The sequence below is a fragment of the Bufo bufo genome, chromosome 2, assembly GCF_905171765.1.
Source record: "Bufo bufo chromosome 2, aBufBuf1.1, whole genome shotgun sequence".
Lineage (NCBI taxonomy): Eukaryota > Metazoa > Chordata > Amphibia > Anura > Bufonidae > Bufo > Bufo bufo.
In genome coordinates, this window is record NC_053390.1 from 833,195,272 (window position 1) to 833,219,267 (window position 23,996).

Here is a 23,996-nt window from a genome sequence, read left to right on the forward strand (position 1 = left end):
CCACTGTCATAGCTATCATCCAGCCGTGTCTCAGTTATTCCCACTGTCATAGCTATCATCCAGCCATGTCTCAGTTATTCCCACTGTCATAGCTATCATCCAGCCATGTCTCAGTTATTCCCACTGTCATAGCTATCATCCAGCCATGTTCTCAGTTATTCCCACTGTCATAGCTATCATCCAGCCATGTCTCAGTTATTCCCACTGTCATAGCTATCATCCAGCCATGTCTCAGTTATTCCCACTGTCATAGCTATCATCCAGCCATGTCTCAGTTATTCCCACTGTCATAGCTATCATCCAGCCATGTCTCAGTTATTCCCACTGTCATAGCTATCATCCAGCCGTGTCTCAGTTATTCCCACTGTCATAGCTATCATCCAGCCATGTCTCAGTTATTCCCACTGTCATAGCTATCATCCAGCCATGTCTCAGTTATTCCCACTGTCATAGCTATCATCCAGCCGTGTCTCAGTTATTCCCACTGTCATAGCTATCATCCAGCCATGTCTCAGTTATTCCCCCTGTCATAGCTATCATCCAGCCATGTCTCAGTTATTCCCACTGTCATCGCTATCATCCAGCCATGTCTCAGTTATTCCCCCTGTCATAGCTATCATCCAGCCGTGTCTCAGTTATTACCACTGTCATAGCTATCATCCAGCCGTGTCTCAGTTATTCCCACTGTCATAGCTATCATCCAGCCATGTCTCAGTTATTCCCACTGTCATAGCTATCATCCAGCCGTGTCTCAGTTATTCCCCCTGTCATAGCTATCATCCAGCCATGTCTCAGTTATTCCCACTGTCATAGCTATCATCCAGCCATGTCTCAGTTATTACCACTGTCATAGCTATCATCCAGCCATGTCTCAGTTATTCCCACTGTCATAGCTATCATCCAGCCGTGTCTCAGTTATTCCCACTGTCATAGCCATCATCCAGCCATGTCTCAGTTATTCCCACTGTCATAGCTATCATCCAGCCATGTCTCAGTTATTCCCACTGTCATAGCTATCATCCAGCCGTGTCTCAGTTATTCCCCCTGTCATCGCTATCATCCAGCCATGTCTCAGTTATTCCCACTGTCATAGCCATCATCCAGCCATGTCTCAGTTATTCCCACTGTCATCGCTATCATCCAGCCATGTCTCAGTTATTCCCACTGTCATAGCTATCATCCAGCCATGTCTCAGTTATTCCCACTGTCATAGCCATCATCCAGCCATGTCTCAGTTATTCCCACTGTCATAGCTATCATCCAGCCGTGTCTCAGTTATTCCCCCTGTCATAGCTATCATCCAGCCGTGTCTCAGTTATTCCCACTGTCATAGCTATCATCCAGCCGTGTCTCAGTTATTACCACTATGTCATAGCTATCATCCAGCCGTGTCTCAGTTATTCCCACTGTCATAGCGATCATCCAGCCATGTCTCAGTTATTCCCATTGTCATAGTTATCATCCAGCCGTGTCTCAGTTATTCCCACTGTCATAGCTATCATCCAGCCATGTCTCAGTTATTCCCACTGTCATAACTATCATCCAGCCATGTCTCAGTTATTCCCACTGTCATAGCTATCATCCAGCCATGTCTCAGTTATTCCCACTGTCATAGCTATCATCCAGCCATGTCTCAGTTATTCCCACTGTCATAACTATCATCCAGCCATGTCTCAGTTATTCCCACTGTCATAGCTATCATCCAGCCATGTCTCAGTTATTCCCACTGTCATAGCTATCATCCAGCCATGTCTCAGTTATTCCCACTATGTCATAGTCCTCCTCACACATCACTAATTCCAGTTCACCAGTTTTATTAGTCAGGCTTCTGGCATTAGTATACATACATTTGAGAGGTTTATGTATATTTTTTACCCTACACCTTTCCTTCTGAACTGTTCTAGTCCCTCCTTCCATTTCTCCCCCAGTCCCACTACCCTGCCCCCGGTCTCTATCTGCACTATCTTCCCCTTCTATAGTGTAATTACCCTCCCCCCCAGTCCCTAGTTTAAACACTCCTCCAACCTTCTAGCCATCTTCTTCCCCAGCACAGCTGCCCCTTCCCCATTGAGGTGCAGCCCGTCCCTACGATAGAGCCTGTAGCCGATAGAGAAGTCGCCCAGTTCTCCAGGAACCCAAACCCCTCCTTCCTACACCAGTTCTTGAGCCACTTGTTCCCCTCCCTAATCTCCCATTGCCTTTCTTGTGTGGCCCGTGGTACCGGTAGTATTTCAGAAAATACTACCTTTGAGGTCCTTGCCCTCAGCTTTTGACCTAAATCCCTGAAATCATTTTTAAGGACTCTCCACCTTCCTCTAACTTTGTCATTGGTTCCGATATGGACCATGACCGCTGGATCGTCTCCAGCCCCTCCCAGTAATCTGTCAACCCGATCCGCGATGTGTCGAACTCTAGCGCCAGGAAGACAGCACACTGTTCGGCGATCACGGTCTTTGTGACAGATTTCCCTATCTGTGCCCTAATAATGGAGTCTCCCACTACCAGCACCCGTCTGCCCTGCTCTCCTGGTCCCCTGCTTACCGGAGCTGACATCCCCCTGACTGGCAGAGGAAGGGTCCGGCTGCGGCAGTGCCGTCCCCGGACTGACATCCCCCTCATCTGCCAAACGTGCAAACTTGTTGGGGTGTGTCAGATCAGGGCTAGCCTCCCTGGCACTCTTCCCTCTACCCCGCTTTCTAACTGTTACCCAGCTAGCTCCCTCACTTTCCTCAGCCTCCTCTCTGTCACCCTCTCCCTCATCTACCCCATAGAGCGCTTGCTCGGTGAGAAGCAAACTCTTTTGCAAATTATCAATGCCTCTCAGTGTTGCAACTTGCCCATTTAGAGACTCGATCTGCGATTCCAGGCGGGTAATTTGCTCACATCTAGAACAAAGATATCCACCCCCGAACGGCTGTTCCAGGACTGCAGACATCATGCAAGATGTGCACTGGACGGCATTGTCAATTGGGCAACACATACCAAATGGGGATTACACCACAAAAGCGAAAAATACAATATAATGTAGTAATAAGATACTGGCTAATTGCAGTCCCCCACTGAAGTCCCTGAATCTAAAGTCACTTAATCTTAAGTCACACACTTAATCAACCACGCGTCGCGGTCAAACTCGCGTTATATATCTCCTTATATAAATATAAATGCAGCTCACTGCACCAGCCTGGTCTGTTTCCCCTCTGTTAGAGCATCTTAACGGAAATAAGCAAATAACGCCATATCAGCATGGCTTCGTGAGGGATCGGTCATGTCAGACTAATTTAATCAGTTTCTATGAGGAGGTAAGTTCTAGACTTGACAGCGGCGAATCAATGGATGTCGTATATCTGACACTGTACCACATAAAAGGTTAGTATATAAAATGAGAATGCTCAGACTGGGAGAAAACGTCTGTATGTGGGTAAGTAACTGGCTGAGGGATAGAAAACAGAGGGTGGGTATTAGTGATACACACTCAGATTGGGACACTGTCACTAGTGGAGTACCTCAGGGGTCAGTACTGGAGGGGTCACTGTCACTAGTGGAGTACCTCAGGGGTCAGTATTGGAGGGGTCACTGTCACTAGTGGAGTACCTCAGGGGTCAGTACTGGAGGGGTCACTGTCACTAGTGGAGTACCTCAGGGGTCAGTACTGGAGGGGTCACTGTCACTAGTGGAGTACCTCAGGGGTCAGTACTGGAGGGGTCACTGTCACTAGTGGAGTACCTCAGGGGTCAGTACTGGAGGGGTCACTGTCACTAGTGGAGTACCTCAGGGGTCAGTACTGGAGGGGTCACTGTCACTAGTGGGGTACCTCAGGGGTCAGTACTGGAGGGGTCACTGTCACTAGTGGAGTACCTCAGGGGTCAGTACTGGAGGGGTCACTGTCACTAGTGGAGTACCTCAGGGGTCAGTACTGGAGGGGTCACTGTCACTAGTGGGGTACCTCAGGGGTCAGTATTGGGCCCTATTCTCTTCAATATATTTATTAATAATCTTGTAGAAGGCTTGCATAGTAAAATATCAATTTTTGCAGATGACACTAAACTGTGTAAAGTAATTAACACTGAAGAGGACAGTATACTGTATATATACTACAGAGGACAGTACACTGTATATATATTACAGAGGACAGTATACTGTATATACACACTACAGAGGACGGTATACTGTATATACACTACAGAGGACAGTGTACTGTATATACACTACAGAGGACAGTATACTGTATATATACACTACAGAGGACAGTATACTGTATATATATACTACAGAGGACAGTATACTGTATATATACTACAGAGGACAGTATACTGTATATATACTACAGAGGACAGTATACTGTATATATACTACAGAGGACAGTATACTGTATATACACTACAGAGGACAGTATACTGTATATACACTACAGAGGACTGTACACTGTATATATACTACAGAGGACAGTATACTGTATATATACTACAGAGGACAGTATACTGTATATATACTACAGAGGACAGTATACTGTATATATATACTACAGAGGACAGTATACTGTATATACACTACAGAGGATTGTATGCTGCATATATAATACAGAGGACGGTATACTGTATATATACTACAGAGGACAGTATACTTTATATATACTGCAGAGGACAGTATACTGTATATACACTACAGAGGACAGTATACTGTATATATACTACAGAGGACAGTATACTGTATATACACTACAGAGGACAGTATACTGTATATATACTACAGAGGACAGTATATTGTATATATACTACAGGGGACAGTATACTGTATATATACTACAGAGGACAGTATACTATATATATATACTACAGAGGACAGTATATATACTACAGAGGACAGTATACTGTATATAAACTACAGAGGACAGTATACTGTATATATACTACAGAGGACAGTATACTGTATATATACTACAGAGGACAGTATACTGTATATATACTACAGAGGACAGTATACTGTATATATACTACAGAGGACAGTATACTGTATATATATACTACAGAGGACAGTATACTGTATATATACTACAGAGGACAGTATACTGTATATATACTACAGAGGACAGTGTACTGTATATATATACTACAGGGGACAGCATACTGTATATATACTACAGAGGACAGTATACTGTATATATACTACAGAGGACAGTATACTGTATATATATACTACAGAGGACAGTATACTGTATATATACTACAGAGGACAGTATACTGTATTTATATACTACAGAGGACAGTATACTGTATATATATACTACAGAGGACAGTATACTGTATATATATACTACAGAGGACAGTATACTGTATATATACTACAGAGGACAGTATACTGTATATATACTACAGAGGACAGTATACTGTATATATACTACAGAGGACAGTATACTGTATATATACTACAGAGGACAGTATACTGTATATATACTACAGAGGACAGTATACTGTATATATATACTACAGGGGACAGTATACTGTATATATACTACAGAGGACAGTATACTGTATATATACTACAGAGGACAGTATACTGTATATATACTACAGAGGACAGTATACTGTATATATATACTACAGAGGACAGTATACTGTATATATATACTACAGGGGACAGTATACTGTATATATACTACAGAGGACAGTATACTGTATATATACTACAGAGGACAGTATACTGTATATATATACTACAGAGGACAGTATACTGTATATACACTACAGAGGACAGTATACTGTATATATACTACAGAGGACAGTATACTGTATATATATACTACAGAGGACAGTATACTACTACAGAGGGATCTGGATAGATTGGAGGCTTGGGCAGAGAAGTGGCAGATGAGATTTAACACTGACAAATGTAAGGTTATGCACATGGGAAGGAATAATGCAAGTCACCCGTACATACTAAATGGTAAAACACTCGGTAACACTGACATGGAAAAGGACCTAGGAATTTTAATAAACAGCAAACTAAGCTGCAAAAACCAGTGTCAGGCAGCTGCTGCCAAGGCCAATAAGATAATGGGTTGCATCAGAAGGGACATAGATGCCCGTGATGAGAACATAGTCCTACTACTTTACTAATCACTGGTCAGACCACACATGGAGGACTGTGTACAGTTCTGGGCTCCAGTGAACAAGGCAGACATAGCAGAGCTGGAGAGGGTCCAGAGGAGGGCAACTAAAGTAATAACTGGAATGGGGCAACTACAATACCCTGAAAGATTATCAAAATTAGGGTTATTCACGTTAGAAAAAAGACGACTGAGGGGAGATCTAATAACTATGTATAACTATATCAGGGGTCAGTACAGAGATCTATCCCATTATCTATTTATCCCCAGGACTGTGACTGTGACGAGGGGACATCCTCTGCGTCTGGAGGAAAGAAGGTTTGTACACAAACATAGAAGAGGATTCTTTACGGTAAGAGCAGTGAGACTATGGACTCTTTACTGTAAGAGCAGTGAGACTATGGAGCTCTCTGCCTGAGGAGGTGGTGATGGTGAGTACAATAAAGGAATTCAAGAGGGGCCTGGATGTATTTCTGGAGTGTAATAATATTACAGGATATAGATACTAGAGAGGGGTCGTTGATCCAGGGAGTTATTCTGATTGCCTTATTGGAGTCAGGAAGGAATTTTTTATTCCCCTAAAGTGAGGAAAATTTGGCTTCTACCTCACAGGGTTTTTTTGCCTTCCTCCGGATCAACTTGTAGGATGACAGGCCGAACTGGATGGACAAATGTCTTTTTTCGGCCTTATGTACTATGTTACTATGTTACTATGTTACCATGTGGCTTCAGCTACACACTTTACCATCTGTTCCCTGCTGCTGACATGATATAATATGTAACAGTGACATCTAGTGTCCGGAGTGAGCACTACAGTACACATTGCATTCCATGTATTCAGGTGGGGCACAGCAGACATCAATATAATACAGTGCTCAGCTGACAGGCACCACTTGTATCTTAGGGACGTCAACATACATAAAACAGCAACATAATATGACTGATACTGACAGCTTCAGACTGGCCATCCAGAGAACCTGAGGGTCCTCCAGTGGGCCCAGGCAAAAGTAACTCACAGCTTTAAGCAATGCAATGGCTGCCCCCAGATTCATACTGCAGCCGGCATTTCCTGGGAGTAGTCAGTCTTCCCTCGCTGGTCGGGATATTACCCCGAGGACTAGTTCTGGCAGGCAATGCAAGGCTTGATTTTGCCGCACCTCTGGCCTAGCGGCACAGCAGACAGCGGACTCCTGCCGCGGAGTAACAGAAGACAGAGATCACAGTGCGGCTGAAGCCTGTATGCCCTGAGCCATCTCATACCTAACATTTTCAATTTACGTCAGAGGCAGATTATGATGAGGTCCATTGGGGCGACTACCAGGGGCCCATGGAAACTTCGCCTCCCTAATTTGACCTCTGCTGTCTGTTGTACCTCTTATCCCCTTTCAAATGTTGGCTCTTTCAAAGTGGGGTTGGAGGAATGTGGTTGTGCCCTGCCATGCCTCGCTACACCTGCCACATCACCAGAGAGAGGGGAGTAACAGAGGACAGATTAACATAGGTGCAGTGGCCGGGTTTGGGGTGACCCCAACACTACACTGGTCCCCCGGACACCGTCGAGGTGTCACCACATGTTGCTGCTTTTTGGAAGGGATCTTAAAGCGTGGTGCACCCCAATGGGAAATAAGTCCAGACAGTCGGGGTCTGCAGTCACCAGGGGGGTTCTTTACTGGAGGGATTCAGGTACAAAACAAAACAGGCGAGGCATAGTGCTGGCTTCTCCAGTCTCCTTCCTAGGACGAGGCATAGTGCTGGCTTCTCCAGTCTCCTCCCTAGGACGAGGCATAGGGCTGGCTTCTCCAGTCTCCTTCCTAGGACGAGGCATAGGGCTGGCTTCTCCAGTCTCCTCCCTAGGATGAGGCATAGGGCTGGCTTCTCCAGTCTCCTCCCTAGGACCAGGCATAGGGCTGGCTTCTCCAGTCTCCTCCCTAGGACGAGGCATAGGGCTGGCTTCTCCAGTCTCCTTCCTAGGACGAGGCATAGGGCTGGCTTCTCCAGTCTCCTCCCTAGGACCAGGCATAGGGCTGGCTTCTCCAGTCTCCTCCCTAGGACGAGGCATAGGGCTGGCTTCTCCAGTCTCCTCCCTAGGACGAGGCATAGGGTTGGCTTCTCCAGTCTCCTCCCTAGGACGAGGCATAGGGCTGGCTTCTCCAGTCTCCTTCCTAGGACGAGGCATAGGGATGGCTTCTCCAGTCTCCTCCCTAGGACGAGGCATAGGGTTGGCTTCTCCAGTCTCCTTCCTAGGACGAGGCATAGGGCTGGCTTCTCCAGTCTCCTCCCTAGGACGAGGCATAGGGTTGGCTTCTCCAGTCTCCTCCCTAGGACGAGGCATAGGGCTGGATTCTCCAGTCTCCTCCCTAGGACGAGGCATAGGGCTGGATTCTCCAGTCTCCTTCCTAGGACGAGGCATAGGGATGGCTTCTCCAGTCTCCTCCCTAGGATGAGGCATAGGGCTGGCTTCTCCAGTCTCCTCCCTAGGACGAGGCATAGGGCTGGCTTCTCCAGTCTCCTCCCTAGGACGAGGCACAGGGCTGGCTTCTCCAGTCTCCTTCCTAGGACGAGGCATAGGGTTGGCTTCTCCAGTCTCCTCCCTAGGACGAGGCATAGGGCTGGCTTCTCCAGTCTCCTCCCTAGGACGAGGCATAGGGCTGGATTCTCCAGTCTCCTCCCTAGGACGAGGCATAGGGATGGCTTCTCCAGTCTCCTCCCTAGGACGAGGCATAGGGCTGGCTTCTCCAGTCTCCTCCCTAGGACGAGGCATAGGGCTGGCTTCTCCAGTCTCCTCCCTAGGACGAGGCATAGGGATGGCTTCTCCAGTCTCCTCCCTAGGACGAGGCATAGGGTTGGCTTCTCCAGTGTCCTCCCTAGGACGAGGCACAGGGCTGGCTTCTCCAGTCTCCTCCCTAGGACGAGGCATAGGGCTGGCTTCTTCAGTCTCCTCCCTAGGACGAGGCATAGGGCTGGCTTCTCCAGTCTCCTCCCTAGGATGAGGCATAGGGCTGGATTCTCCAGTCTCCTTCCTAGGATGAGGCATAGGGATGGCTTCTCCAGTCTCCTCCCTAGGATGAGGCATAGGGCTGGCTTCTCCAGTCTCCTCCCTAGGACGAGGCATAGGGCTGGCTTCTCCAGTCTCCTCCCTAGGATGAGGCATAGGGCTGGCTTCTCCAGTCTCCTCCCTAGGACGAGGCATAGGGATGGCTTCTCCAGTCTCCTCCCTAGGACGAGGCATAGGGCTGGCTTCTCCAGTCTCCTCCCTAGGATGAGGCATAGGGCTGGCTTCTCCAGTCTCCTCCCTAGGATGAGGCATAGGGCTGGCTTCTCCAGTCAGTGTGTCTGGTTTTTCCCTCCAAACCTTTGCATAGGTAGAAAGTCATAAAGTCTCTCAGTATTACCTGGCTGGGCATTAACCCTTTCCACAGTGCAGTGCAGATATGGTGTAATAATAGTGCAAATGAACAGAATATATTACAATAGACATATAAATGCAGTTCAACAATATGAAACAGCATAAATCGCAGTGCACGTTAACCCTTCAAAGTGCAGCAAAGTAGGGAGTTGGTGGCTTTGCATAGTAGTAATAGGGGCAAAATGTCCACCAGTGTGCTAAATGTCCACCAATGTGCTAAATGTCCACCAATGTGCTAAATGTCCACCAATGTGCTAAATGTCCACCAGTGTGCTAAATGTCCACCAGTGTGCTAAATGTCCACCAATGTGCTAAATGTCCACCAGTGTGCTAAATGTCCACCAGTGTGCTAAATGTCCACCAGTGTGCTAAATGTCCACCAGTGTGCTAAATGTCCACCAGTGTGCTAAATGTCCACCAATGTGCTAAATGTCCACCAATGTGCTAAATGTCCACCAATGTGCTAAATGTCCACCAGTGTGCTAAATGTCCACCAGTGTGCTAAATGTCCACCAATGTGCTAAATGTCCACCAATGTGCTAAATGTCCACCAATGTGCTAAATGTCCACCAGTGTGCTAAATGTCCACCAATGTGCTAAATGTCCACCAATGTGCTAAATGTCCACCAATGTGCTAAATGTCCACCAATGTGCTAAATGTCCACCAATGTGCTAAATGTCCACCAGTGTGCTAAATGTCCACCAATGTGCTAAATGTCCACCAGTGTGCTAAATGTCCACCAATGAGCTAAATGTCCACCAATGTGCTAAATGTCCACCAATGTGCTAAATGTCCACCAATGTGCTAAATGTCCACCAGTGTGCTAAATGTCCACCAATGTGCTAAATGTCCACCAATGTGCTAAATGTCCACCAGTGTGCTAAATGTCCACCAATGTGCTAAATGTCCACCAGTGTGCTAAATGTCCACCAATGTGCTAAATGTCCACCAATGTGCTAAATGTCCACCAATGTGCTAAATGTCCACCAATGTGCTAAATGTCCACCAATGTGCTAAATGTCCACCATGTCACATGACAATGTATGATTGTTGAGGGTCCCCCAATCACTAGGAGGGGCCCTGCTCTCGTGTTTTGTCACCTGCATGACCGCATGGGGCCTTGGCTAAACTGGGGGTCTAAGGTGGAAGTGCAAGATGGACTGCTGGGGATTCTTGGGGTCAGAGGTCAGACATTCCAGTGTAGGAGAGGAGCACAGGAGGAGATCATGATGAGAGGGATGAGACAGAAATGAGAGCTGCAGGGAGATACAGCATGGTGGAGAGGAACAGGTACCCAGGATGATGTCTAACCCGGGCAGCAGTGTCAGTGTATGGTCTGTTCCTTTAAGACCCTAATGTTGACTTCACGGCTGATGGAGATTCTCTGCAGGGATGTAATCAGTGGGATTTCAGCTCCAATCTCGCCCTCCCCTCCCCCACACAACGGGGACTTTTATTTGGCAGTGAAGGATCTGTGATAAATATTCATTCCGTCTAATTATCCCCATAATAGACAAGCGGCTTTACACATTGCACTGGGAGGACTGGGATTGTTTCTCGGCTCCTCCACAATGAGACTGACTCATAGAGCGACAGGAGGAGTTACCATAGTCACGGGGAGGAGGCCCTTCTGCTGCCGGAGACATAGAACGCTGCACCCATGAGGGGCTGACCCCAAACAGGCCCCCCCAGAAAGGACCGCAATGTCACCTACAGGGGAGGGAAAACAGCACAATGTACACAGCGACTGCACCAGCAGAATAGTGAGTGCAGCTCTGGAGTATAATACAGGATGTAACTCAGGATCAGTACAGGATAAGTAATGTACACAGTGACTGCACCAGCAGAATAGTGAGTGCAGCTCTGGAGTATAATACAGGATGTAACTCAGGATCAGTACAGGATAAGTAATGTACACAGTGACTGCACCAGCAGAATAGTGAGTGCAGCTCTGGAGTATAATACAGGATGTAACTCAGGATCAGTACAGGATAAGTAATGTATGTACACAGTGACTGCACCAGCAGAATAGTGAGTGCAGCTCTGGAGTATAATAAAGGATGTAACTCTGGATCAGTACAGGATAAGTAATGTATGTACACAGTGACTGCACCAGCAGAATAGTGAGTGCAGCTCTGGAGTATAATACAGGATGTAACTCAGGATCAGTACAGGATAAGTAATGTATGTACACAGTGACTGCACCAGCAGAATAGTGAGTGCAGCTCTGGAGTATAATACTGGATTTAACTCAGGATCAGTACAGGATAAGTAATGTATGTACACAGTGACTGCACCAGCAGAATAGTGAGTGCAGCTCTGGAGTATAATACTGGATGTAACTCAGGATCAGTACAAGATAAGTAATGTAATGTATGTACACAGTGACTTCACCAGCAGAATAGTGAGTGCAGCTCTGGAGTATAATACTGGATGTAACTCAGGATCAGTACAGGATAAGTAATGTATGTACACAGTGACTGCACCAGCAGAATAGTGAGTGCAGCTCTGGAGTATAATACAGGATGTAACTCAGGATCAGTACAGAATAAGTAATGTATGTACACAGTGACTGCACCAGCAGAATAGTGAGTGCAGCTCTGGAGTATAATACTGGATGTAACTCAGGATCAGTACAGGATAAGTAATGTATGTACACAGTGACTGCACCAGCAGAATAGTGAGTGCAGCTCTGGAGTATAATACAGGATGTAACTCAGGATCAGTACAGGATAAGTAATGTATGTACATAGTGACTGCACCAGCAGAATAGTGAGTGCAGCTCTGGAGGATAATACAGGCTAAGTAATGCATGTACACAGTGACTGCACCAGCAGAATAGTGAGTGCAGCTCTGGAGTATAATACAGGATGTAACTCAGGATCAGTACAGGATAAGTAATGTATGTACACAGTGACTGCACAAGCAGAATAGTAAATGCAGCTCTGGAGTATAATACAGGATGTAACTCAGGATCAGTACAGGATAAGTAATGTATGTACACAGTGACTGCACCAGCAGAATAGTGAGTGCAGCTCTGGAGTATAATACAGGATGTAACTCAGGATCAGTACAGGATAAGTAATGTATGTCCACAGTGACTGCACCAGCAGAATAGTGAGTGCGGCTCTGGAGTATAATACAGGATGTAACTGAGGATCAGTACAGGATAAGTAATGTATGTACACAGTGACTGCACCAGCAGAATAGTGAGTGCAGCTCTGGAGTATAATACAGGATGTAACTCAGGATCAGTACAGGATAAGTAATGTATGTACACAGTGACTGCACCAGCAGAATAGTGAGTGCAGCTCTGGAGTATAATGCAGGATGTAACTCAGGATCAGTACAGGATAAGTAATGTATGTACACAGTGACTGCACCAGCAGAATAGTGAGTGCAGCTCTGGAGTATAATGCAGGATGTAACTCAGGATCAGTACAGGATAAGTAATGTATGTACACAGTGACTGCACCAGCAGAATAGTGAGTGCAGCTCTGGAGTATAATACAGGATGTAACTCAGGATCAGTACAGGATAAGTAATGTATGTACACAGTGACTGCACCAGCAGAATAGTGAGTGCAGCTCTGGGGTATAATGCAGGATGTAACTCAGGATCAGTACAGGATATGTAATGTATGTACACAGTGACTGCACCAGCAGAATAGTGAGTGCAGCTCTGGAGTATAATACATGATGTAACTCAGGATCAGTACAGGATAAGTAATGTATGTACACAGTGACTGCACCAGCAGAATAGTGAGTGCAGCTCTGGGGTATAATACAGGATGTAACTCAGGATCAGTACAGGATAAGTAATGTAATGTATGTACACAGTGACTGCACCAGCAGAATAGTGAGTGCAGCTCTGGAGTATAATACAGGATGTAACTCAGGATCAGTACAGAAAAAGTAATGTATGTACACAGTGACTGCCCCAGCAGAATAGTGAGCGCAGCTCTGGAGTATAATACAGCATGTAACTCAGGATCAGTAATGTATGTACACAGTGACTGCACCAGCAGAATAGTGAGTGCAGCTCTGGAGTATAATACAGGATGTAACTCAGGATCAGTACAGGATAAGTAATGTATGTACACAGTGACTGCACCAGCAGAATAGTGAGTGCAGCTCTGGGGTATAATACAGGATGTAACTCAGGATCAGTACAGGATAAGTAATGTAATGTATGTACACAGTGACTGCACCAGCAGAATAGTGAGTGCAGCTCTGGAGTATAATACAGGATGTAACTCAGGGTCAGTACAGGATAAGTAATGTATGCACACAGTGACTGCACCAGCAGAATAGTGAGTGCAGCTCTGGGGTATAATACAGGATGTAACTCAGGATCAGTACAGGATAAGTAATGTAATGTACAGAGTGACTGCACCAGCAGAATAGTGAGTGCAGCTCTGGAGTATAATACAGGATGTAACTCAGGATCAGTACAGGATAAGTAATGTATGTACACAGTGACTTCACCAGCAGAATAGTGAGTGCAGCTCTGGAGTATAATACAGGATGTAACTCAGGATCAGTACAGGATAAGTAATGTATGTACACAGTGACTGCAACACCAGAATAGTGATTACAGCTCTGGAGTATAATACAGGATGTAACTCAGGATCAGTACAGGATAAGTAATGTATGTACACAGTGACTGTACCAGCAGAATAGTGAGTGCAGCTTTGGAGTATAATACAGGACGTAACTCAGGATCAGTGCAGGATAAGTAATGTATGTACACAGTGACTGCACCAGCGGAATAGTGAGTGCAGCTCTGGAGTATAATACAGGATGTAACTCAGGATCAGTACAGGATAAGTAATGTATGTACACAGTGACTGCACCAGCAGAATAGTGAGTGCAGCTCTGGAGTATAATACAGGATGTAACAGGATCAGTACAGAATAAGTAATGTATGTACACAGTGACTGTACCAGCAGAATAGTGAGTGCAGCTCTGGAGTATAATACAGGATGTAACTCAGGATCAGTACAGGATAAGTAATGTAATGTATGTACACAGTGACTGCACCAGCAGAATAGTGAGTGCAGCTCTGGAGTATAATACAGGATGTAACTCAGGATCAGTACAGGATAAGTAATGTAATGTATGTACACAGTGACTGCACCAGCAGAATAGTGAGTGTAGCTCTGGAGTATAATACAGGATGTAACTCAGGATCAGTACAGGATAAGTAATGTATGTACACAGTGACTGCACCAGCAGAATAGTGAGTGCAGCTCTGGAGTATAATACAGGATGTAACAGGATCAGTACAGAATAAGTAATACATATATACACTAAGTGAAGTAATTCTATATATAATTTTATAATCTGTTGTAAATTGGTAGATGTCATTGTATGAATCAGGGAGACAAGAGTATAATAAAGGAAAAGTATCACAAAATTGTGAATTTTTTATTAAGCCGGAGAGAATATGTTTTCTATAAGGTTCAGTGTCTGTTCTGCGCTGTATATACTCTAGAATGCGCAGAATTGTACCTGTAATACAGAGCACCGCCAGCAGATGCCGCTGTGCTGCTCAGGCACCTATAGGATTGGAGCTCCTATAAGCAGAGCTTTACTTGTAGAACCACTATCGTCCAGTAGCGGCCGCTCGTCCTCACTGCTGAGCGCAGTGTGAAGAGTCTCCGGCAGAGGTCACACCCTGCTTCCTGATTACAGCGCCTCTTGCTGCGATGCCAATGTTCCCCGACAGGTGTCGCTGCGCTCCCTCCATTCTTCCCGCTTAGGCCCCGGCGCCGCGTCCATAGTAACGGCCGGGTGTAGCCGCGGGAGAGCGGAACTCCGAGCTGAGAGTAGTGCGCATGCGCCGTGGACAGAGCTGGACATGGAGAGGGAAGAAGCAGCTGCAGAGGTGAGCGGCTGTAATGTCTGATATTGTGTCCTTACCGCTCTGTGTGTACTGTGCCTACACCTCACTGTGTATACCGTGTACTGCCCCTGTACATCACTGTGTATACCGTGTACTGCTCCTGTACATCACTGTGTATACCGTGTACTGCCCCTGTACATCACTGTGTATACCGTGTACTGCCCCTGTACATCACTGTGTATACCGTGTACTGCCCCCGTACATCACTGTGTATACCGTGTACTGCATGTATACATCACTGTGTATACCGTGTACTGCCCCCGTACATCACTGTGTATACCGTGTACTGCCCCTGTACCTCACTGTGTATACCGAGTACTGTGCCTACACCTCACTGTGTATACCGTGTACTGTGCCTACACCTCACTGTGTATACCGTGTACTGCTCCTGTACATCACTGTGTATACCGTGTACTGCCCCCGTACATCACTGTGTATACCGTGTACTGCTCCTGTACATCACTGTGTATACCGTGTACTGCCCCTGTACATCACTGTGTATACCGTGTACTGCTCCTGTACATCACTGTGTATACCGTGTACTGCCCCTGTACATCACTGTGTATATCGTGTACTGCCCCTGTACATCACTGTGTATATCGTGTACTGCATGTATACATCACTGTGTATACCGTGTACTGCTCCTGTACATCACTGTGTATACCGTGTACTGCCCCTGTACCTCACTGTGTATACCGTGTACTGTGCCTACACCTCACTGTGTATACCGTGTACTGCTCCTGTACATCACTGTGTATACCGTGTACTGCCCCCGTACATCACTGTGTATACCGTGTACTGCCTCTGTACATCACTGTGTATACCGTGTACTGCTCCTGTACATCACTGTGTATACCGTGTACTGCTCCTGTACATCACTGTGTATACCGTGTACTGCTCCTGTACATCACTGTGTATACCGTGTACTGCTCCTGTACATCACTGTGTATACCGTGTACTGCTCCTGTACATCACTGTGTATATTGTGTACTGCTCCTGTACATCACTGTGTATATTGTGTACTGCTCCTGTACATCACTGTGTATACCGTGTACTGCTCCTGTACATCACTGTGTATACCGTGTACTGCCCCCGTACATCACTGTGTATACCGTGTACTGCTCCTGTACATCACTGTGTATATTGTGTACTGCTCCTGTACATCACTGTGTATACCGTGTACTGCTCCTGTACATCACTGTGTATACCGTGTACTGTGCCTACACCTCACTGTGTATATCGTGTACTGTGCCTACGCCTCACTGTGTATACCGTGTACTGCCCCCGTACATCACTGTGTATACCGTGTACTGCTCCTGTACATCACTGTGTATACCATGTACTGCTCCTGTACATCACTGTGTATACCGTGTACTGCTCCAGTACATCACTGTGTATACCGTGTACTGCCCCCGTACATCACTGTGTATACCGTGTACTGCTCCTGTACATCACTGTGTATACCGTGTACTGCTCCTGTACATCACTGTGTATACCGTGTACTGCTCCTGTACATCACTGTGTATACCGTGTACTGCTCCTGTACATCACTGTGTATACCGTGTACTGCTCCAGTACATCACTGTGTATACCGTGTACTGCCCCCGTACATCACTGTGTATACCGTGTACTGCCCCCGTACATCACTGTGTATACCGTGTACTGCCCCCGTACATCACTGTGTATACCGTGTACTGCCCCCGTACATCACTGTGTATACCGTGTACTGCCCCCGTATATCACTGTGTATACCGTGTACTGCTCCTGTACATCACTGTGTATACTGTGTACTGCTCCTGTACATCACTGTGTATACCGTGTACTGTGCCTACACCTCACTGTGTATACCGTGTACTGTGCCTACACCTCACTGTGTATACCGTGTACTGCCCCCGTACATCACTGTGTATACCGTGTACTGCCCCTGTACATCACTGTGTATACCGTGTACTGCCCCTGTACATCACTGTGTATACCGTGTACTGCCTCTGTACATCACTGTGTATACCGTGTACTGTGCCTACACCTCACTGTGTATACCGTGTACTGTGCCTACACCTCACTGTGTATACCGTGTACTGCCCCCGTACATCACTGTGTATACCGTGTACTGCCCCTGTACATCACTGTGTATACCGTGTACTGCCCCCGTACATCACTGTGTATACCGTGTACTGCCCCCGTACATCACTGTGTATACCGTGTACTGCTCCTGTACATCACTGTGTATACCGTGTACTGCTCCTGTACATCACTGTGTATACCGTGTACTGCTCCTGTACATCACTGTGTATACCGTGTACTGCTCCTGTACATCACTGTGTATATTGTGTACTGCTCCTGTACATCACTGTGTATACCGTGTACTGCTCCTGTACATCACTGTGTATACCGTGTACTGCATGTATACATCACTGTGTATACCGTGTACTGTGCCTACACCTCACTGTGTATACCGTGTACTGCTCCTGTACATCACTGTGTATATTGTGTACTGCTCCTGTACATCACTGTGTATACCGTGTACTGCTCCTGTACCTCACTGTGTATACCGTGTACTGTGCCTACACCTCACTGTGTATACCGTGTACTGTGCCTACGCCTCACTGTGTATACCGTGTACTGCCCCCGTACATCACTGTGTATACCGTGTACTGCTCCTGTACATCACTGTGTATACCATGTACTGCTCCTGTACATCACTGTGTATACCGTGTACTGCCCCCGTACATCACTGTGTATACCGTGTACTGCTCCTGTACATCACTGTGTATACCGTGTACTGCTCCTGTACATCACTGTGTATACCGTGTACTGCTCCTGTACATCACTGTGTATACCGTGTACTGCTCCTGTACATCACTGTGTATACCGTGTACTGCATGTATACATCACTGTGTATACCGTGTACTGTGCCTACACCTCACTGTGTATACCGTGTACTGCTCCTGTACATCACTGTGTATATTGTGTACTGCTCCTGTACATCACTGTGTATACCGTGTACTGCTCCTGTACCTCACTGTGTATACCGTGTACTGTGCCTACACCTCACTGTGTATACCGTGTACTGTGCCTACGCCTCACTGTGTATACCGTGTACTGCCCCCGTACATCACTGTGTATACCGTGTACTGCTCCTGTACATCACTGTGTATACCATGTACTGCTCCAGTACATCACTGTGTATACCGTGTACTGCCCCCGTACATCACTGTGTATACCGTGTACTGCTCCTGTACATCACTGTGTATACCGTGTACTGCTCCTGTACATCACTGTGTATACCGTGTACTGATCCTGTACATCACTGTGTATACCGTGTACTGTGCCTACGCCTCACTGTGTATACCGTGTACTGCCCCCGTACATCACTGTGTATACCGTGTACTGCTCCTGTACATCACTGTGTATACCGTGTACTGCTCCTGTACATCACTGTGTATACCGTGTACTGCTCCAGTACATCACTGTGTATACCGTGTACTGCCCCCGTACATCACTGTGTATACCGTGTACTGCCCCCGTACATCACTGTGTATACCGTGTACTGCCCCCGTACATCACTGTGTATACCGTGTACTGCCCCCGTACATCACTGTGTATACCGTGTACTGCTCCTGTACATCACTGTGTATACTGTGTACTGCTCCTGTACATCACTGTGTATACCGTGTACTGTGCCTACACCTCACTGTGTATACCGTGTACTGTGCCTACACCTCACTGTGTATACCGTGTACTGCCCCCGTACATCACTGTGTATACCGTGTACTGCCCCTGTACATCACTGTGTATACCGTGTACTGCCCCTGTACATCACTGTGTATACCGTGTACTGCCTCTGTACATCACTGTGTATACCGTGTACTGTGCCTACACCTCACTGTGTATACCGTGTACTGCCCCCGTACATCACTGTGTATACCGTGTACTGCCCCTGTACATCACTGTGTATACCGTGTACTGCCCCCGTACATCACTGTGTATACCGTGTACTGCCCCCGTACATCACTGTGTATACCGTGTACTGCCTCTGTACATCACTGTGTATACCGTGTACTGCCTCTGTACATCACTGTGTATACCGTGTACTGCCCCCCGTACGTCACTGTGTATAGCGTGTACTGCCCCCGTACATCACTGTGTATACCGTGTACTGCCCCCGTACATCACTGTGTATACCGTGTACTGCCCCCGTACATCACTGTGTATACCGTGTACTGCCCCCGTACATCACTGTGTATACCGTGTACTGCCCCCGTACATCACTGTGTATACCGTGTACTGCCCCCGTACATCACTGTGTATACCGTGTACTGCCCCCGTACATCACTGTGTATACCGTGTACTGCCCCCGTACATCACTGTGTATACCGTGTACTGCCCCTGTACATCACTGTGTATACCGTGTACTGCCCCCGTACATCACTGTGTATACCGTGTACTGCCCCCGTACATCACTGTGTATACCGTGTACTGCCCCCGTACATCACTGTGTATACCGTGTACTGCCCCCGTACATCACTGTGTATACCGTGTACTGCCCCCGTACATCACTGTGTATACCGTGTACTGCCCCCGTACATCACTGTGTATACCGTGTACTGCCCCCGTACATCACTGTGTATACCGTGTACTGCCCCTGTACATCACTGTGTATACCGTGTACTGCCCCCGTACATCACTGTGTATACCGTGTACTGCCCCCTTACATCACTGTGTATACCGTGTACTGCCCCCGTACATCACTGTGTATACTGTGTACTGCCCCCGTACATCACTGTGTATACCGTGTACTGCCTCTGTACATCACTGTGTATACCGTGTACTGCCCCCGTACATCACTGTGTATACCGTGTACTGCCCCCGTACATCACTGTGTATAGCGTGTACTGCCCCCGTACATCACTGTGTATAGCGTGTACTGCCCCCGTACATCACTGTGTATACTGTGTACTGCCCCCGTACATCACTGTGTATACCGTGTACTGCCCCCGTACACTGGTGGCTGGTGTTTTTGCTTCTTTTTCTTGGTAATTAGCCAGCAGGGATTTCCTAATGATGAGCCAAGGACAAGGGGGACTCCCAGCGGGGGCGCCATCTGCGCAGCCCGTATCTCAGCAACCGCAGCGTGTTCACCCAGATGTATACTGTACCATAAGGTGTAGATCTCATGTCATTATATCAGTGATGTCATCAGCAGGGGGGCGGGGCCGTGACAACCCCTGAGACATGATATACAGGCAGGTTGTCAACAGTAATAGAAGAATAGATGTTACTCTGTAGTGTCAGGTGTGTGGCTCTCATGTCATTATATCAGTGATGTCATCAGCAGGGGGCGGGGCTGTGACAACCTCTCAGACTTCATATAGAAGTTGGGAACGCCCACTTTTCAAGTCCCTCCCCTTTCGCAGCCCTGTTTGTGGGATTGTCGTGGCAGCGCTTGAGGGTGCGGGCCGGTGTGGCAGCGCTTGAGGGTGCGGGCCGGTGTGGCAGCGCTTGGCAGACTGTGTGGGCCGGTGTGGCAGTGCTTGAGGGTGTTGGCGGTGTGGCAGGGCTTGACAGACGGTGCGGCCGGTGTGGCAGGGCTTGAGGGTGTTGGCGGTGTGGCAGCGCTTGACAGACGGTGCGGGTCGGTGTGGCAGCGCTTGAGGGTGTTGGCGGTGTGGCAGCGCTTGGCAGACGGTGCGGGCCGGTGTGGCAGCGCTTGGCAGACGGTGCGGGCCGGTGTGGCAGCGCTTGGCAGACGGTGCGGGCCGGTGTGGCAGCGCTTGGCAGACTGTGTTGGCGGTGTGGCAGCGCTTGGCAGACGGTGTTGGCGGTGTGGCAGCGCTTGGCAGACGGTGTTGGCGGTGTGGCAGCGCTTGGCAGACGGTGTTGGCGGTGTGGCAGCGCTTGGCAGACGGTGTTGGCGGTGTGGCAGCGCTTGGCAGACGGTGTTGGCGGTGTGGCAGCGCTTGGCAGACGGTGCCGGCCGGTGTGGCAGCGCTTGGCAGACGGTGCCGGCCGGTGTGGCAGCGCTTGGCAGACGGTGCCGGCCGGTGTGGCAGCGCTTGGCAGACGGTGCCGGCCGGTGTGGCAGCGCTTGGCAGACGGTGTTGGCGGTGTGGCAGCGCTTGGCAGACGGTGTTGGCGGTATGGCAGCGCTTGGCAGACAGTGTTGGCGGTGTGGCAGCGCTTGGCAGACGGTGCCGGCCGGTGTGGCAGCGCTTGGCAGACTGTGTTGGCGGTGTGGCAGCGCTTGGCAGGCGGTGTGGCAGCACTTGGCAGACGGTGCGGGCCGGTGTGGCAGCACTTGGCAGACGGTGTTGGCGGTGTGGCAGCGCTTGGCAGACGGTGCAGGCGGTCTGGCAGCACTTGGCAGACGGTGCGGGCCGGTGTGGCAGCGCTTGGCAGACAGTGCAGGCGGTGTGGCAGCGCTTGGCAGACGGTGCCGGCCGGTGTGGCAGCGCTTGGCAGACGGTGTTGGCGGTGTGGCAGCGCTTGGCAGACTGTGTTGGCGGTGTGGCAGCGCTTGGCAGACTGTGTTGGCGGTGTGGCAGCGCTTGGCAGACAGTGCAGGCGGTGTGGCAGCGCTTGGCAGACGGTGCAGGCGGTGTGGCAGCGCTTGGCAGACGGTGCAGGCGGTGTGGCAGCACTTGGCAGACGGTGCGGGCCGGTGTGGCAGCGCTTGGCAGACTGTGCGGGCCGGTGTGGCAGCGCTTGGCAGACTGTGTTGGCGGTGTGGCAGCGCTTGGCAGACTGTGTTGGCGGTGTGGCAGCGCTTGGCAGACGGTGCAGGCGTTGTGGCAGCGCTTGGCAGACGGTATTGGCGGTGTGGCAGCGCTTGGCAGACTGTGTTGGCGGTGTGGCAGCGCTTGGCAGACGGTGCAGGCGTTGTGGCAGCGCTTGGCAGACGGTGTTGGCGGTGTGGCAGCGCTTGGCAGGCGGTGTGGCAGCGCTTGGCAGACGGTGCGGGCCGGTGTGGCATGTGGTGATGGACGGGGTGATATTTCTCTGAGCATCCTGTTAGTTACGTGCGGTGCCGGCGGCTGTGGCGCCATTCTCCCCCTCATGACTCATTGGCCTCGCTGTCTCCTTCTCAGTTATAGATTTGATCCGTTTTTTTCTGCTCGGTTATGTCACACATGAAGAACAAAAGCCGTGCTGCGCCGCTGCCGCCGCTAACGAGCTGCTATAAATAGGCGCACGCGGCTCTGACACCCGCCACGCTGTTTGTAGGGCACTTCATTCAAACAGCAACAAAAAAAGATGTTATTTTTTTTTATTTTCTTAAATAAAAACCGCGTTTCTCTGACGCAGGGAGCGGAGTTGGCGTCACTTCATTTGTCTTTAGGTGTTTACATAAGAGGTAGCGGAGACGTGAATGGCGCTACTTCCGGAGCGTCCTGTCCTCCCAGAACATTACTGGTGTCACAGTTGTGGGCAGTACATAATAGGACGGGTGCGTCATCCTGCGCCTGCAGAACATCCCGCCTCAGGGGAAGAAAAGGGCGCTGTTACCCCTAGCAACCAATCGCATCCCAGTTGTCAGTTCTCTGTGCGGTTTTCTGATTGGTTGCTATGGGTGACAGACACCCAGTAGGCCTCATTTATGAAAGAAGAGGAGTTTACCAGAGCAACCAATCAGATCACTGGAAGCATTCAGGCTGGAGTCTGATTGGTTGCTATGGTGACTAGTCAGATTGGTCCAGAGCGCCACCCGGGAACCTGTACAGGAAATAATTCTGCGCACTCAAAGAGAATTATTTTGCAATACAGGTTCCTGGGCCTTTATGAACTTACCTAAACTGGCTGCTGTGTTGAAGGAGGTCCCCAGTGACGCCCCCACCGATCTCTGTATTCTTGGGGCTCAGGTACCTATAACATCGGGGGTGGGTGCCTTTTATCTGGCCTTAGGGGCCCCAGATATGACGCCCTCTATAGTGTCTACCTATATATGTCGACTGATGAGTTGAATCTCTGTCATCCAGGCGGCTGAGTCGTGGTACCAGCTTCCAGCAGAGGAAGATGCCAGCATCGCCATGCCCACGCTCGGTGAGACGGCTGCCCACGGTGAGCACACAGACTTCCCCAGTGTGGAGGAGGGCACTCTGCTGTCGGAGGCGGAGATGAGGAAAGACTTCTCTGCTGGACGGATGGACTCTGTGCGGCTGGGTATGTGGAGGTTACATGGCGCTCTGTCCTCAGGAGTAAGTAGATGTGGATGCTGATGGTTGTTATGTGTTTCTATGATAGAGATCCAGGACAGTCGCCTGTCTCCCTGCCTTCCGCTCCTCACCACCCTCTCCACCTCAGGAGACACTTTGTTCCAGAAGACAGTTGGGGACGACTTTGCTCCTCTAAGGTACCGTTCTTTCTCCACCAAACAGAATGTCAGAATTGGTCCAATCGCTGGGACCTCCACTGATCACAAGAGATGGACCCTGAGTCCCCTGTGTGAATGGAGAAGTAGGGCCCATGTGTGACCACCGATGTGTTCACTGTCTGTAGGACCGAGTTCAGTTCTCGGATATCTCCATTAGTCCCATAGACAGTGAATGGAAGCATGGCTACCTCTTCACAAACTCCATAGG

General features: G+C 48.6%; 1 protein-coding gene across 2 annotated transcripts in view; it reads left to right on the forward strand.

The window, feature by feature from the left end:
- The first annotated feature begins 15,289 nt into the window (after nucleotides 1-15,289).
- ALMS1 (ALMS1 centrosome and basal body associated protein) overlaps nucleotides 15,290-23,996 on the forward strand; it is a 29,627-nt gene continuing 20,920 nt past the window's right edge. For both annotated transcript variants that reach the window (XM_040419386.1, XM_040419388.1), the window contains exons 1-3: nucleotides 15,290-15,399; nucleotides 23,394-23,577; nucleotides 23,659-23,767. In XM_040419386.1, coding sequence (XP_040275320.1) covers nucleotides 15,373-15,399; nucleotides 23,394-23,577; nucleotides 23,659-23,767 — 320 coding nt within the window. In that variant the 5' untranslated portion in view covers nucleotides 15,290-15,372. The remainder of the gene's footprint in view (nucleotides 15,400-23,393; nucleotides 23,578-23,658; nucleotides 23,768-23,996) is intronic.